At 35.6% G+C, this 17,055-nt stretch overlaps 1 protein-coding gene across 1 annotated transcript; it reads left to right on the forward strand.

Annotated features, from left to right (window-relative positions):
• Positions 1 to 511: 511 nt before the first annotated feature.
• On the forward strand, positions 512 to 16,219 carry LOC149814419 (uncharacterized). Its single transcript, XM_089990055.1, has 3 exons — positions 512 to 656; positions 733 to 797; positions 16,090 to 16,219. The coding sequence occupies exons 1-3, from the start codon at positions 512 to 514 to the stop codon at positions 16,156 to 16,158; spliced, it is 279 nt and encodes a 92-aa protein (XP_089846181.1). The 3' UTR covers positions 16,159 to 16,219.
• The last annotated feature ends 836 nt before the right edge of the window (positions 16,220 to 17,055 follow it).

Genomic DNA, 17,055 nt, shown 5'->3' on the forward strand with positions numbered 1-17,055 from the left:
CTGGCATTTTTAAATTGGAATTTTTGTTTGGCAGTGTTCACTTACATTACTATGGTGTTGATGGGGTTCTTCAATGCCATCGAGAGAGTATGTTATCTTATACAAAAGTGTGTCATTCAGTTCAAGTTACTATTTTTATTATTTCTTTGTGGCCAAACTGATGGATAGCCCTGATGTGATTTAAATTGAGATCCCTGGGTTGAGATAGTTGACTCTCAATCCAGTTGTAATATTTCACCCTGCTTAGTTCAAAAGGTAGTAAGAAATAGACCGTGTATTCATGATGCTAAACATTTTCTTGTTGGTTGTAGTCATCCATAGGAAATGTTAATTTTCTCTTTTCTAGTTATTTGAAAATACATTTTGTAAATGTAGAGAATTATGCTTTTTTGTTTATTTATTCTATTATTTTTTTCTTATGGATCCATTTCCGAGGTCTTGGCTTTTGAATTTTGCTGTTGTTTTGGTGCCAGTACAGTAGTATTTGTGTACAGCTAAGGCAAGGGGAACAATGGCATTGGGGTTAGTCATGGGCATTTGTCGAGCAATGAGAAGAAAGCGTAGCTCCTCTCTTGACATCCTCTCTTCTAAAAGAGGCCCTCGTGATTATTACAAGGGGAAAAATTGCAAGCCTACTGGTTTCCATACACGCAAAGGTGAAATCACTTTTGTGCAGTTGTGACTTGTGATGGATGGAAAATTGCCCTTTCTAAAGAAATCACTTTTGTGCAGGTGGATATGTTGTGATGAATGAAAAATTGCCCCACTATGTTGTTCCTGACCTAACCAATTTCAAGGTTTGTGCATTTGTAACTTGTCTACAATTTCGTTGCTTTTTTAGGTATGTTTTTAAAGTAATATAGCTACGTCTATAAGTTATTCTTCCTAGGGAACCTGGTTAGAAAAGTGAGTTTCATACTGTAATGGAATCAAGATTACAAAGGGACACTAAGGGCAAGGAACACAAGCCGGCAAATACAAACAGCCACCAAGAGCAAAGCACATGATCCACTAAGGGAAAGCACATGAGCACACACAATATAAAAAAATAAATTTTATCTTAAAAATGCTTAAGAGAAGCATAAATCACAAGAGGGGAGTAACCCTATATACACAAAGGGGAGAAAGAGAGAGACTCGACTAGCTGTTAGGCTAATGGCTAGTTGAGCTAGCCATTGGACCAACCCAACGTCTAAAACAAGGAAAACAAAAATGCCCTTGATGGCATTTTTGTCATAAAGCAAAAATAAATAAAAACAAAAAGGCAAAAAAAATACATGATTTTCCCAAGATACATTCTAAAAAGAAAGAATATATATATATATATATATATAATACACAAAAAATATAATATATTCACGAAGAATATATATTTAATACCCCCTCCTTAAATTGATGGCGAGATGATCTAAAATTTGCCAAGGAACAAAGAAAAATGCACTGATAGTAATGCTTTGGTAAAGAAGTCAATAAGCTGGAACTCCGGTGTTATATATGGAAATTCTATGGTCCCTTTGAGAAGTTCCTCTTGAACATAGTGACAATCCATCTCTATATGCTTTGTGTGCTCATGAAATGTGTGATTGCTCGCAATGTAAATGACACTTTTGTTGTTGCAACACATTTTTGATAGTGTAGAGATGATGATACCCATATCCTTCAAGAAACTTCTTTGCCAAACAATTTTCGTCTTCAGTTGAAGAAAATGACATCTTTTGTTACTTATAACTCCTAGAAATGAATGAATAGCCAAGAAAAATACAATAATTGAAGTAGAAATATGATTATTAGGATTACCACTCCAATTTGAATCAATAGAAGCAATTAAATTTAGAGATAAGGAAGATGATAAAAAAATCCCTTTAGTTATGGTACCCTTCAAATAGTAGCCATGTGAACTGAGGTGGGGCACATGTTGAAACTGGCTTGCACTATGGACCACATGTGCTATGTCAAGTCAAGTGATCGATAGGTATGCGAGCGATTGATGGTAGGGAGTAGGATCTTCTAAAGGAGTGCCATCATTGACCCTCATTTTTGCATTCATAACTTCAAGGGTATCTACTACCTTTTCATTTGTCAGACCTGATTTAACAATTGTTATTGATGCCAGTCATTTGAGATAGCACATATCCTCTTGGGGAGTATGCAACCTCAATACCTAAGAAACATCTCAAAAACTGGTTCACACTGTGGACTACACCTGTTATGTCAGGTCAAGTGTTCGATAGGTACGCGAGCGATCCAATTAATTGACAATAGGGAGTAGGATCTTCTAAAGGAGTGTCATCATTAACCCTCATTTTTGCATTGATAAAGGAGTATCTACTACATTTTCATTTGTCAAACCTGGTTTGATTTAACAATTATTGTTTATGACAATCATTTGAGATAACATAAATCCTCTTGAAAAGTACTCAACCTTAATACTTAAAAAATATCTCAGAAAACCGAGGTTAGACATATCAAAATTTCTTTAAGAATATTCTTCGTATCATCAATACCCTTATCACTTTTAGTGATAATCGTATCATCAACATATAATAATAGAATAATTATGTCAGTTTCTCTATTCTTAACAAATAGAGTTGTATCAGTATTGTAAGAAATAAAACTAATATTAGTCATTAGTTTACTAAATTTGCCGTACCAGGATTTAGGAGTTTGTTTAAGACCATATAAAGCTTTCTTAAGTTTTAGAACTTTACTTTTTTAATAACAAACCTGGGAGGTGGAGCCATATATACTTCTTCACAAAGGTCACCGTTAAGGAAAAGATTTCTAATGTCTAACTGAAAAATGGGTCATTGTTTGATAGATGTCACAACTATAAGAGTCCTATCACTAGTCATCTTGGTTACTGGGGCAAAGATCCCTTTAGAGTAAATTCCATATTTTTGTGAGTAACCACCCTTGGCAACTAATCTAGCCTTATATCTTTCTAGGGAATCATCATTTCTGGTTTGAACCTTAAATATCAATCTACAACCTATGACCTTTTTTTCTAGGGGTAATAATATTACAATTTCCTAAGTGTTGGCTCTATGAAGGGAATCTAACTCTAATTTCATTGCATTTATACAATGAGGGTGGTCCTTGACTTCACTATAGTTTGATGGTTCATGATAAACATGAATTGCACATTAAACAAGCTCTATAGTTTGGAGAAAATGACTCATAGGATACAAACCTATTAGGAGGTCTAGAGATTCGTTGAGATTTCCTAAGGTTAGGTCCTTCTATAAGAATACGTTCTTCTAATAATTGACCTTGTGGGTATTTTTTCAAATGCGCATAGTTGATCCTCACCTTTATGTCAGGTGTAAACACGAAGCTCATGAGATGTCTCATTAGTAGAATCAAGGTTGTAAGTAGCTTATCGTTACTCGTATCGATTGACGCAATAGTAACATCATATTGTATCGTATCATATCACAAACATATCATAAATTTTTAATAAAAAATTCAAAAAAATAAGAAAAAAATCAGAAAAATTCTAAAAAAATCACATGACATGAAATAATGATGAATTTCACAAACTACATACATAAAATCACATTATAAAGCATTTATATCCCTATTACATTCCATAAGTCATAATTTCATATTACATAAACAAAAACACCTCACAAGAACAAGTTTTTTAATAAAACATGAATACATGATACATCAATAATCATAATTATCTTCTTCTTCTTCTTCAACATTCACATCGTCCCCAAGATACGTGGCGTCATCATCATCTACCTCTTGTGCTCATTACATGTTAATCCATTCAATGTCTTCTTCGTTCAAAAGAGTCTCTGCTTCTTCTTCAATCCATGCATCTTATTCATCAAAATGTTCCAAATTGATGAGATCGAAATGCTCTTTGTGCCTCGCTGATAACTTTTCGATTTGCCTAAAAAGATGACATGAAAAAATTAAAACAAGTTGAGTTTTGAATGAAAATGACAAGTAAACTTTACAATTTTATATACCTCCGTCTTAGTCGTAAGTTGTGGCAAACGTAGACGAGGTCATTCATCTTTTTATGCTCTAATTTGTTTCTTCTTTTGGTACGTATTTGCTCGAAGATACTCCAGTTTCTCTCACATCCACTTGTAATGAAATATGCGGAAAAGCAAAGAGTGCACTAAGCACTTACAACATCTACTAATGAACAAACAAAGAGGGGCTAATACCCAAACCCACAAGAGACAACACAACATAAAAATAAAAAATACATTTTACAAAAAATAAATAAAAAAATAAACAAAGAAAAACAAGTACCCCTATCGGGTACTTGTGAAATGACAGAAATACCCCTATCGGGTATTATATATATATATAAATATATATATATATATATATGAATTACATATATTTTAACACCCTCCCTCAAGCTTTACGGGGATATAACCGAAAGCTTGTTAAGGAGAAACAAAAACCGAGGAGCCGCAAGAGCCTTAGTGAAGAAGTCCGCCAACTGGTACTCTGATGTGACGTAAGGTAGTGCTATAGTTCCTCTTAGGTATTCATCCCGAACGTAATGGCAGTCCATCTCAATATGTTTAGTACGCTCATGGAAGGTGTGATTGCTTGCAATATAGATTGCGCTTTTGTTGTCACAACACATCTTCGAAGGAGTAGAGATGACAATGCCCATATCACTGAGGAGGCTTCTTAGCCACACAAGTTCCATGGTTGTAGTGGCCATAGCACAATATTCTGCTTCCGTCGAGGACAATGATACTTTGTGTTGCTTCTTGCATCTCCACGAAATCATAGAGTCACCTAAGAAAACACAAAAACCGGTAGTTGAGACACGGTCATTGGGATTTCCTCCCCAATCTGCATCGGTATAATCAATTAAATCAAGTGACGAGGCAGAAGAAAGAAAAACTCCCTTAGTTATGGTATTTTTGATATATCTGACAATCCTTAAGACTGCACTCATGTGCACGGTTGTAGGTGCATGTTGAAACTGACTGACAGAGTGGACGGCATGAGCAATGTCTGGCCGTGTGATGGATAGATAGGTTAGAGACCCAACAAGTTGCCGGTAGGGAGTAGGATCCTCGAGAGGTGTTCCATCTTCCAACCTTAATTTTGCATTGATGACTTCTGGGGTTTCTGTCTTCTTGTCATCGGAGATACCCGATTTGGAACAGATGTCAGCAGCAAGTTTCATCTGAGAGAGAATGTACCCTCGAGGAGAGTACGCCACTTCAATTCCTAAAAAATATCTTAAGAAACCAAGGTCAGACATATCAAAATTTTCTTTCAAAACCTTTTTAATATCATTAATGCCTTGCTCATCACTTCCTGTGATGATCATCATATCATCAACATAAAGTAGTAAAATAACTACAGAAGACCCTGCACTTTTCACAAACAAAGCAGTGTCAGTATAACATGAATGAAAATTTAAACTTGTCATTACATTACTAAATCTATCATGCCAAGCCTTTGGAGCTTGTTTTAAACCATATAATGCCTTGTTAAGTTTAAGAATTTTATTTTTACCAATACATACTCCTGGTGGGGGATCCATGTAAACTTCTTCATTTAATTCGCCATTTAGAAATGCATTCTTAACATCAAGTTGATAGATAGGCCATTTCTTTACAGACGCAATAGCAATAAGAGTCCTAACACTAGTCATTCTAGCAACAGGTGCGAAGGTTTCTTCATAATCTATACCATATTCCTGAGCATATCCTTTAGCTACTAATCGTGCTTTATAACGTTCTAATGAACCATCACTCTTGGTTTTAATTTTGAAGACCCATCTACATCCTATTGATTTCTTTCCAGTGGGTAACGAAGTTATTTCCCAAGTTTTTGCTTTTTCAAGGGCACTAAGCTCTAAGTTCATGGCTTCAACCCATTGGGGAATATTTTTGGCCTCATTATAGTGTGAAGGTTCATGAAATGAATGTAATGCAATTAGACATGCTCTATATCTAGGAGTTAGGGACTCATAGGAAACAAACCTATTTGGAGGATTGGAGATCCGACTGGATCTCCTTAAAGATGTTTCTTCAATGTCGGATCCTTGAGAGTATTTTTCTAAGGCACTTATCTGAGTTTGTTGACCACGCCTAACATATGTTTGGATTGGTCTATTATTCTCATCTACAGCATTATCAAGAGGGATTTCCTCTAGGTCATTCAAAGACTCATTAGAGATTTCCTCTTCTTGAGGAGTCTCATCTTCTTGAGATAGAAGATCAAATAAAAAAGTATATTCACTTTCGTCAATATCTTTAGTTTTCTCAAAACCATTTTCATTTTCCAAAAAGGTTACATCTTTGGATACATAGAGTTTGTTATTTTTCAAGTCAAAACATCTAAAACCCTTTTGATTTTCTCCATAACCCAAGAAAACGCATTCAATAGCTTTAGGAGATAATTTGTCCCGTTTATGAGTAAGGACAAAACATTTACATCCAAAAACTCTTAATCTATTGAAGTCAGGTGTTCTTTCAAATAGTTTTTCGTATGGAGATGTATTTTGTAAGGATGAAGATATCATTCTATTTATTAAATAAGTTGAGGTTAAGGCCGCTTCGGCCCAAAAATTCTTTGGAATTTCTTTGGAAATAAGGAGTGTCCTAGTAGTTTCCATGATATGTCTATGCTTTCTTTCGGCCAAGCCGTTTTGTTGAGGAGTCCTAGGACACGATCTTTGATGACAAATCCCATTTACTTCTAAATAGTTTTGAAATTCATTTGATAAATATTCTCCACCCGAATCGGATCTAAGAGTAGAGATATTACTTGAAAATTGATTTTTAACTATCATATGAAATTTTTTAAAAAACTCAAAGACTTCGGATTTTAAATTGAGAAAGTAGATCCATACATACCTAGTATAGTCATCGATGAAAGTGACATAATAGGAGTACCCTCCTTTAGACATGACGGGGGAAGGACCCCAAACGTCCGAATGGACTAACTCAAAAGGTCTTTTGGATACAAAAGTCCGGTTTGGAAAAGGAGTAGATTTCATTTTGCCAAAAATACAATTCTTGCAAACAAAATGTTTTTCATTACAAAATTTCTTTCCAAATGGAAAGGAGTACATTTTTGAGAAACTTGGATGTCCAAGTCTTTGATGCCAAATATCAATATTTTTATCTTGGACATGGTTACAAAAAGAGTTAATGGGGAGTTTCAAGTTGCTCATGTAATAGAGATCTCCCCTTCTATGGCCTTGCCCAATCAGCTTCCCGGACCGGAGATCCTGTATAGAGCAATTCTTAGTTGAGAAGGAGATTTTACATCCATGATCGCATATTTGAGCAACAGAGAGGAGATTTAAATTAAGTTGAGGTACAACTCTCACGTTTGGCACAAAGAAGTCTTTTGAAAAGTTTAAGGTTCCAAGACTTTTAACTTGTAAAGATGTACCATCGGCAGTTGAAACATAGGAGTTTTTAAAATTATTACATAAATCGGAAAGCTCATTTTCAAGGGGGGTCATATGAAAAGAAGCTCCAGAGTCAAGGATCCAAGACGACATACCTGGAGGAGAGGAGGAAGCTACGGCGGCACCCGAAGTTGATGGAATCTTGAGTAGAGTTTGTAGTGCCTCCGATAGTTGAGCAAGAGAAAACGAGTCCGTTCCTTTGATTGCTTCCTCTTTCTTTTGAGTAGCTTCTTCAACGGAAGCAACTTTATTTTTTGGTGCTTCATTCAACTTAGGGCAATTAGGTCTTATATGACCCGGTTCTTGACAATGATGGCAAATGGCTTTTCTATAGTTGCCATTATAGTTATTTTGTCTTCCAAAATGTGGAGGTTTGTAGGTTTTCATATGGTTGCCGGGTTTGGATACGGCCAAGACATCATTTCCTCCTTTAATCATGCCAAGACGGGTTTCTTCTTGGCATATTTCGGCTATGGCATCTTCCAAGGGAAGAGGCTTTGATCTATGTAGGAGGGAGGATCTAACTTGTTCATATTTGGGCCTAAGCCCATGTAAAAATTGGAAAAAGTGTTCTTTTTCCATTTGTTCTCTCCTTAATTCCACATCTATACTAGAAACCCATTTTGGTTCTAGTAAGGATAACTCATCCCATAGAGGGCCAAGAGTGCTAAAGTAATCCCTAACACTCATTTCTCCTTGCTTGATAGTCCGGATTTTTTCTTGAAGGAAGAATTGACGAGCAAGGTCTTTTTGTGTAAACATACCTTTCATGAAGAACCATGCTTCATTTGCCATCCTAAATTTGGCAATGTTGGCGCAAATCTTGAGCTCCACATTATTCATGAACCAAGCAAGAATCTTGGCATGCTTACTCTCCCAATCTTCTATTTTAGATTGGTGATCTTCAATGGCCTTTATGCGGGCATCTCCTTCAAGAGCCTTTTCTTGATCGCCTTCCATCTTAGTTAGTTGGAGTTGTGGTTCCGGAATGGTGCCTATAACGTATCCCCAAAGCTTTTTCCCTTTGAGGTTGTTTTCCATGGCGGCGGCCCACATCATGTAGTTGGAACCATTGAGCTTAAAGGAGAGATCAATCTTTTGTTCTCCTTCCATAACAACCACAATGAAATATGCGGAAAAGCAAAGAGTGCACTAAGCACTTACAACATCTACTAATGAACAAACAAAGAGGGGCTAATACCCAAACCCACAAGAGACAACACAACATAAAAATATAAATGCCTCTTATTGAAAGAGAGAGAGCTCTCAAGAGTGAAAAATACAAGAGGGGAGCACCCCTATTTATACACAAGAGGAGGAGAGGGAGAGGGCCAAGAGGCCTTAAAAGGAGAGCCACCTAGGGGGCTCCCCATGTAGTCGTTGGGAGCCCCCAACGGTCACTAATGTGACCGTTGGAGGCCCCATCGACTACATGGTGGGGCCCCTTTTGAGTGAGCAAAAAACAAAAAAATAAAAAATACATTTTACAAAAAATAAAGAGAAAAATAAACAAAGAAAAACAAGTACCCCTATCGGGTACTTGTGAAATGACAGAAATACCCCTATCGGGTATTATATATATATATATATAAATATATATATATATATATATATGAATTACATATATTTTAACACCACTTGCACTACATGTTTGACTTAGAATGTGAATGACAAAAACTCTTAGATTTCGAACATCACTTCCAAACCTGACCCACCACAAGTTTGAAAAAAAACAAAAAAATGAGAAATCAATTATAAGACAATAACAAATATACAATCATACAAAACATCATAACTAAATAACGATTTGAAATTAAAATTAAAATTAAAATAGAAAAAATAAATTACCTGTCGCATTGTGGCATAGTTTTACACTGCTGCATGTCTTTCCATATCATACAATGCATTATCATAAATTTTTATTTCCTTATGAATTTGATCTTGAATGCTATAATCAGGGTTAAGCCTTTCAGTGCAATCCAAAAGTCCTTTGTTGACTTCCTTGTCCATTTTAAAAGTAGGGGAGTATTTAAATGTAGGATTTAAATAGTATGTTGTAGCATGAAGAGGTTAATGAAGTTGCTTAGTCTACTTATGATCAATGATATTCCATATAGCCCTGTAGAATTTTTTCTTCCCCTTCAAATTATCTCTAATAACTTATTTTGCCTTATCCATGGCCTCATAGAGATAACCCATAGATGGTCTGTCTTCACTGTCAACCAATCAAAGCACCTTCATCAAAAGCATAATTATTCTCAATAACTTCACTCATGAATCCCATAATACAATTTCGCTAGGCTTTCTTTTGTATGCATGGGGATATGCATTTCACTCATCTGATGAAAACATTTTTTTTAGTGCAACTTTATTCTTTACTAAACTGTGCTGTCAAAAAATTCATAGTAAATCTAGTAAATGCACTATGATTCAATTCAACACCACTAGTGTATTCTCTCATTAGACTCAAAACCCATGCACGATTATACATAAATTTAGTAATTTCTTGGCCGCATTCAATTGTTTGATGTGTCTCATCCATGTTTTCAATGTCCTTAAGCATGAGGTCTATGCAATGGGCATCACACGGGGGTCCAAAAGAATAACCCAATTTTTTTTTCAATTCTTTACCTGTTGCCCTATAATTTGTTGCATTATCAGTAATAAATTGCACAATATTTTAAGGTTTAACCTCTACAACAACCTGATAAAAAACTCTAAGTAATATATCTGATGTCTTTGGCGTATCATACAGATCAATTGATTTCAAAACCATAGTTCCTTTGGGGCAATAAACAAGAAAATTTATCAAGGTCCTTGACCTTTTATCTGTCCATCTATCTGCCATGATGCTACACTCAATCTCTCTCTATGACTGCCTCATCTCATCACAACATGCCTTCACTTCTTTCACATTAACATCTAAAATCTTTCTTCTTAGAAATGATATGAAAGCATCTTGTATCCATACCCGATATTGGTTATGACATTTGCCATGGCCTGAAAATGAAAGGAATTTGTTGTATTGAAAAAAATGCAGGCATCATAGAACCATCTTCCAATCGTGACATCTACTTGTTCGACTAAATGTTGAGGAGTCGTAGCAATACGAATGTCGGGCTGCACCTCAGGGGTAGTCCTAAGAGTAAAAAAGCTCCTAATAGAGTCTCTAGCTCTACTTCCTGGTCCTCCTTTCGAAGAACTCCCTCATGCTTCTTTTCTTTCTCCTCTTTTTTTTGTGCCCACGGCGGCAGTTGCGACACTACTATTGGTACCAATCATACCTTTTCTCTTCATTGCAAAACTTCCTACTTTTGATCCTATGCTATCGACTTTCAGATCAAAAGTAGGGAGCTCATCTTCGTGATACACATCCTCCCAAGGCTTTTCATACCCCATTTCTGCTTCATTCATATCTTTTTCTTGTTTTTTTTCTCTCAAATCATTAAGTAATTGTTGGCATTATCATTTTACGGCATCCGACAATTTTTTTGACGTGCATGCTTGCATATTATGATGTGTTCCGACTAAATGATGCTTTAGCCGAGAGATACCACCTAAAAATCTATTTTTGCAATATTTGCACTTGATTCTCAATCGGTTTCCACTCATTATTTGAGTGCACCATTGTCATGCTGGATCTTCCAATGCCATCTTCTCTCCACACTCAATAACAAGCAAAGAGTTGAATTTTTTTACCTTAACCCACTTTCTTATGTGAAAGAATGGGTGAAAATACACTCTTACTTGAGAAAATCATAAAAACCCTCTCCCTTGCGCACAAATTGACCCTCAAATCGATATCATGGAACTTAAGGTGCGTGGGTTTCCTTCCAACAACCTCTACTCATGTGTAGAAGTCCGGCCTTAAGAGGGCTTTTAAACCCAAAATGAAAAAGACTGAGCTTCGGGTCTTTTTTAGTGCACCAGACCCATATCATACGATACATGTGTATTGTACAATACACCCAATATGGGTATGATACACACTCGTATCGAGATATGAATGTGTATCGTATCATTATATGAAAAAGTAACGATATGTATCATGTCGTATCGTATGATACAACATGATACAAACAACCATGATTAGAATCATTAAGTGGATTATCCCCAATCATATAATTAGAAATAACATCATCAATACATTCAACATTATCACAATCATTAAAACTAGATATTTTATTTCCTTTTATAGGCGAAAGATCAGATAGAAACAAGTAATTTGCTTCCTCCTTAGGTTTATCTTTATCAAATTCATTTTCTTCTTCCAAAAAAGTTACATTTTATCATTTTGTAGTCTTGCTATTTATCTCCTTATGCTTGGTTTTGGCTCATCAAAATTAAAGTATTATCAAAACTCAAATACATCATGTAGTTAGTATCTCAACGATTATACGTAATTGAACGTCGTATCTTGTCACTCACACCTTTACATTTCATCTTGTTGTAGATGAAATTATGAATGCGTTGTTGTCAAACACAATACCATTTACATAATGACATCATTTTCTAAATTAAAGGTAGTTTCGTTTTTTACCCTATCATTTTGTACTCTTGTTATTTATCTCTTTACGCTTTGTTTTGACTAATCAAAATTCAAGTATTGTCAAAATTCAAATACATCATTTAGCACTTGGTTTTGCCTCATCAGAATTTAAGTATTGTCAAAACTCAAATACACCATGTAGTTAGTATCTCAACGATTATACGTAACTGAACATCACATCTTGTCACTCACACTTTTACATTCCATCTTGTTGTAGATGAAATTATGAATGCCTTGTAAAAATAGACACTATGTACATAAGGACAATTTTCTAAATTAGCGGTTGTTTCATTTTTTACCCTACCATTATGTAGTCTTGCTATTTATCTCCTTACGCTTGGTTTTAACTCATCAAAATTAAAGTATTGTCAAAACTCAAATACATCATGTAGTTAGTGTCTAAACAATTATACGTAAGTGAACGTCGTATGTTGTCACTCACACCTTTACATTTCTTCTTGTTGTAGATGAAATTATGAATGCCTTGTCAAATACGGCACCATATACATAACGATATACTTTTCTAAATTAGACGTAGTTTAATTTTTTACCTTTTCATTATGTAGTCTTGTTATTTATCTTCTTACGCTTGGTTCTGACTCATCAAAATTCAAGTATTGTCAAAACTCAAATACATCATGTAGTTAGTGTCTAAACAATTATACGTAAGTGAACGTCGTATGTTGTCACTCACACCTTTACATTTCTTCTTGTTGTAGATGAAATTATGAATGCCTTGTCAAATATGGCACCATATACGTAACGATATACTTTTCTAAATTAGACGTAGTTTAATTTTTTACCTTTTCATTATGTAGTCTTGTTATTTATCTTCTTACGCTTGGTTTTGACTCATCAAAATTCAAGTATTGTCAAAACTCAAATACATTATTTAGTGCTTGGTTTTTCCTTATCAAAATAAAAGTATTGTCAAAACTCAAATACACCATGTAGTTAGTGTCTCAACGATTATACGTAATTGAATGTTTTATCTTTTCACCTACATCTTTACATTCCATCTTGTTGTAGATGAAATTATGAATGCCTTGTAGTCAAACACGACACCATGTACATAATGACAGCTTTCTAAATTAAATTTTGAGTTTTGATAATACTTTAATTTTGATAAGACAAAACCAAGTTTATGGAGATGAAAAGCAAGACTATGTAATGATAGGGTAAAAATTGAAAGTACCTCTAATTTAGAAAACTATGCCGTTATGTACATGGTGTCGTGTTTGACAACAAGGAATTCATAATTCATCTACAACAAGATGGAATGTAAATGTATGAGTGACAAGATACAACATTCAGTTATGTATAATCGTTGAGACACTAACTATGTGATGTATTTGAGTTTTGAAAATACTTGAATTTTGATGAGCCAATACCAAGTGTAAGAACATAAATAGCAAGACTACATAATGATAGGGTAAAAAATAAAACTACCTCTAATTTGGAAAACTATGTCGTTACGTACATGGTGCCGTGTTTTGACAACAAGGCATTTATAATCCCATCTGGTATATTGGATTTTTTTTCTTGACTTTGTCTTTTGTGGTTGACTTGACCAGTTAGGGAAAAAAAGTCACCTAATTCCTTTCATATCGTCATTTTATTTGTATCTTTTGATATTTTTCCATGGAAAGAAGTTTTTGAAAACCTTGTGTTTGTCAATTTGGGAAATATGATTCAGAAATTATGTTGTATTGTTTTCTGGTAATGCCAAAGTTTATAATTGTCAACCTGGATTGATGAAGGCTGTGATGATTGGTCTACCTCTTTCCTGATCTGTGCTAGAAATTTGTTTTCCATGTTCTCTTTTGTGCAATCAAAATGTTTAGAAATGAGCTAGTGTCGTTTAGATGTGTCCGGACTCTGGAGAAACACAGATGCACTGTGGTTCCATCTCCCTCTTTGTCTTTAATGTGCATACTAGTGAATAACTGGAGGATGGCTTCTACCAGATGGCTTAGTGTCCAAATAGATCATATGCCACTTGTCTATAGCTATGCTATATTTATTTGACTTCCTAACAATATGTTTTTTATTTTCTTTTGTCAAAGGAATGGGAAGGAATTACTACTAGTCTCTATCAAGTGGCAAGCCATGATTCCTTGCCACCTTATCAGATTATATTTCATGGACTTGAAACTTTTAAGAGTGTGAAAATGAGGGAGGGTAATTTTACCAAAGGCAGCCAAGATCTTGGTTAGCTTTACCAAGGATGCTGCACTACACGAGTTTGATGACAAAAGATGAGCCTGCATATACAAAATAAAAAAGGCTCATGAATGAAGGGTGATGTCTAGTGGTTGCATGGTAATTGCATTATGACCGAAAGGTGTTTTCTAGTGCTTGCATAGTAATTGCATTCTCTGAAAATGGTAGAGAACACGTATTGATGAGTAATCGGGCATAGATGCCACAAACACACTTTAGAACCTGGAGACTTGGCTTCCAGTGACTTTGGAAAATTCTATTGAGAAATATGAAATTATTCAGGGTCATGCCTTTTTAGGGAATTTTCCTAAGGTGATATAGAGCCTAGTGATGCTAATCCTAGTCTTAGTGCTTATTCAAAACAAGTAATGACCTTCAGCTTTTGTCCTATGAAAAGCAGGATTTCTTTTTGGGGCATGATAGCGAAATCGGATTCCAATTGGTATAATTTATTTGCTGCAATAGGTTTCTAGATTTTTATGTTATATGGTATGCATTGTCATGCATGTGTACTATTTTCTTTCAAGACAAAACGATTTTTAATTTGGGCATATACACAATAGGAGCAAAAATCTGCAAGATAAGCAATGTAATACATAAAATCTGCAGTAAAATTGCATAATATGATCAACCTATCGCTCTTTCCATCACAAATTCATGGTGACGTTAAAGGAATGATCTAGAACTTGATGACAAAGCAGCTACTCCAAAAGATGGAATTTGTAGCAATGGTCTTTATATGAGTTAAATATTGTTTTAGAAGGAATTGAACTTGGCTGCATTGTGATTTTTGAGCTCATGAAAAGAATGGTCTTCCAGTAATACAAGTGGAACCTTTATTTTTTTGTGGCTAGTGGATTTACGTCAGCATAAATATGACACTGGACCAACATTTGGCCGCAGTGCTTGATTGAGCTGCCTACCCTGCTTTTTGGTTGCCAACAAATTAACTTGTTGAATAAAGCATAGCTAATGTGGTAGAATATTAATTTGCATGTCTGGCCTAGTTGGCATAAGAGATGCCAAAGAAAGCCCAAGAATGAGTGCTAGGTATTTAGCGAATAATTCATATTACTGCTTTTACACAGACAGATCCTATTTCTGCCTGTAACTCATCTTGCATTTGTTGAGTCTTGGTTTCGCCTAGTGAGAAACTCTGGCATTAATAAACTGTTATTGTTGAGTGAGAACTGCAGTAGAATTGCATAAATTTTGGGCTTAACTTATATTTGGCAGTAGCATCAATGTCACTATAAATTTTCATTATCATCTCCAACACCTAAAAGAGCTGGATTTAATGTTATAGTGCATCACATCATCCTATATGCATAGTGGGTCACACTTTAATAGATTCTACAGTAAACATAGTGTATTAATTGGTTTGGCGCTTGGTTATTTATCAAAGAAGACACTGAATCAAGCAACTACTAGCTACGTGTTGGTGTTTGGTTATTTATCAGCATTATTGGCAACTAGGAAATTGGTACCATTTTAAGATGTATTTTGAACTTGAAGTCTTCCAAGTAAGTTTGCATGTTTGGCTGCCTTTGGACAAAGTACTAAATGCTACTATCTTGATATGTACATGGGCTACCTGAGATATCCAAGTTAATTTCTAATCTCACTTTGGTGGACTCCATCTTCACTTGATAGCATAAGCCTGCAATTTTTGGCACTTTAGTCTGCATTTTTCTGATGGTTGTTTGGGTGGGCACATGCTATTGATTTGCATACTTATGGTGGTCATTTCTATGCGACCTTTCATGCTTTGTAATCTGTGGCATTGACCAAAGCTCCTGTTTAGTGCTTCCATCAGTATCATTCTTCTACTGTGAGCTATTAGTCATGTTTTCAAGAAAGATGTGAACCTAATATTTGTGAGCCTTGCCTTTTTGTGCAGTTGAAGCCCTATGTGGCACAGTGCTCTAGAGATGCAGCAAGCTCTGAAGCCTCTGCCCCATCAAAGTAGATGCAACACATGTACTGTATATGTTCCTTGAGCAATGGCAACACATACATGTACTTTGATGTAGTATGCTGGGTGATTGAATCTGGCGAGCTAATTATCTGGGACACTTAGTTTTTGATGCATCCACATGCATTCGAATTTTCCATATATTTGTGCGTCTTTGCCTCAGACTTAATCGGGCAGCTTATGGAATTATGGTTTTGTCTGGTTCATTTCATTACCAACCAAGAAGGTTGGTGTTTTTAGAGTAGTTCTTTCTGTTACTGAGGGCTTTAGGTATAGTTAAAGAATCCATTGCCTGCACATTGACCCAGTATGCAAGGTTATCAGGCAAATTCGGGCATGAACAAATCCCTTAAGCTTGTAAAAGGCTTAGTTCAATTTGTTTGATTTCTTTTTAATATTTTACTGAGCCGGCCTATTCTCCAATCAGTCCAGTCTGGACCCAACCTGATGAATATGGGGTCAGACTTAGATCCTGTACTGATCAGATTAAAAACGAATGGAAGGCTGACCAAACCAGTTCAAGCGCCATACCAGTCTGGACTCTGGTTGCTTGATTGCATGGACATTGAACGAACTTTTTCTTGGGCTACTGACCCGGTTCTTGCCACTACTAAAGTCCTTATGTCAGTAGTCTTGTTTGGCTTGATTGGTTAGGTGTTGCACATAACTGAGTCTTGCTGATCAACTACCAAACTTGGCATAATCTCTCAGTTGAATGCTCGGGGAGGCCTTATCCTTGTCCGGACAACACCTTGGTCAGACTTGCTAAAGACTGGATTCCCCTGTGTTTGAAAGAGAATCATAATAAAGCCATAACTGGATTCACTTGATCTGAGTCATGAAACCAGTCATTTTTTTAGAGCACTAACTTGGGAGCAGGTTTCGGACTTT

The sequence above is a fragment of the Nuphar pumila genome, chromosome 15, assembly GCF_984573655.1.
Source record: "Nuphar pumila chromosome 15, dmNupPumi1.hap1.1, whole genome shotgun sequence".
NCBI classification, from domain to species: domain Eukaryota; kingdom Viridiplantae; phylum Streptophyta; class Magnoliopsida; order Nymphaeales; family Nymphaeaceae; genus Nuphar; species Nuphar pumila.

Bases quoted from the DNA above. Each gene is read 5' to 3' on its own strand.
- LOC149814419 (XM_089990055.1), top strand. From the start codon at position 512: ATGGCATTGGGGTTAGTCATGGGCATTTGTCGAGCAATGAGAAGAAAG. The intron at 657-732 runs GTGAAATCACTT...ACTTTTGTGCAG, and splicing joins TGGTTTCCATACACGCAAAG to GTGGATATGTTGTGATGAAT. The intron at 798-16,089 runs GTTTGTGCATTT...CTTTTTGTGCAG, and splicing joins CTGACCTAACCAATTTCAAG to TTGAAGCCCTATGTGGCACA.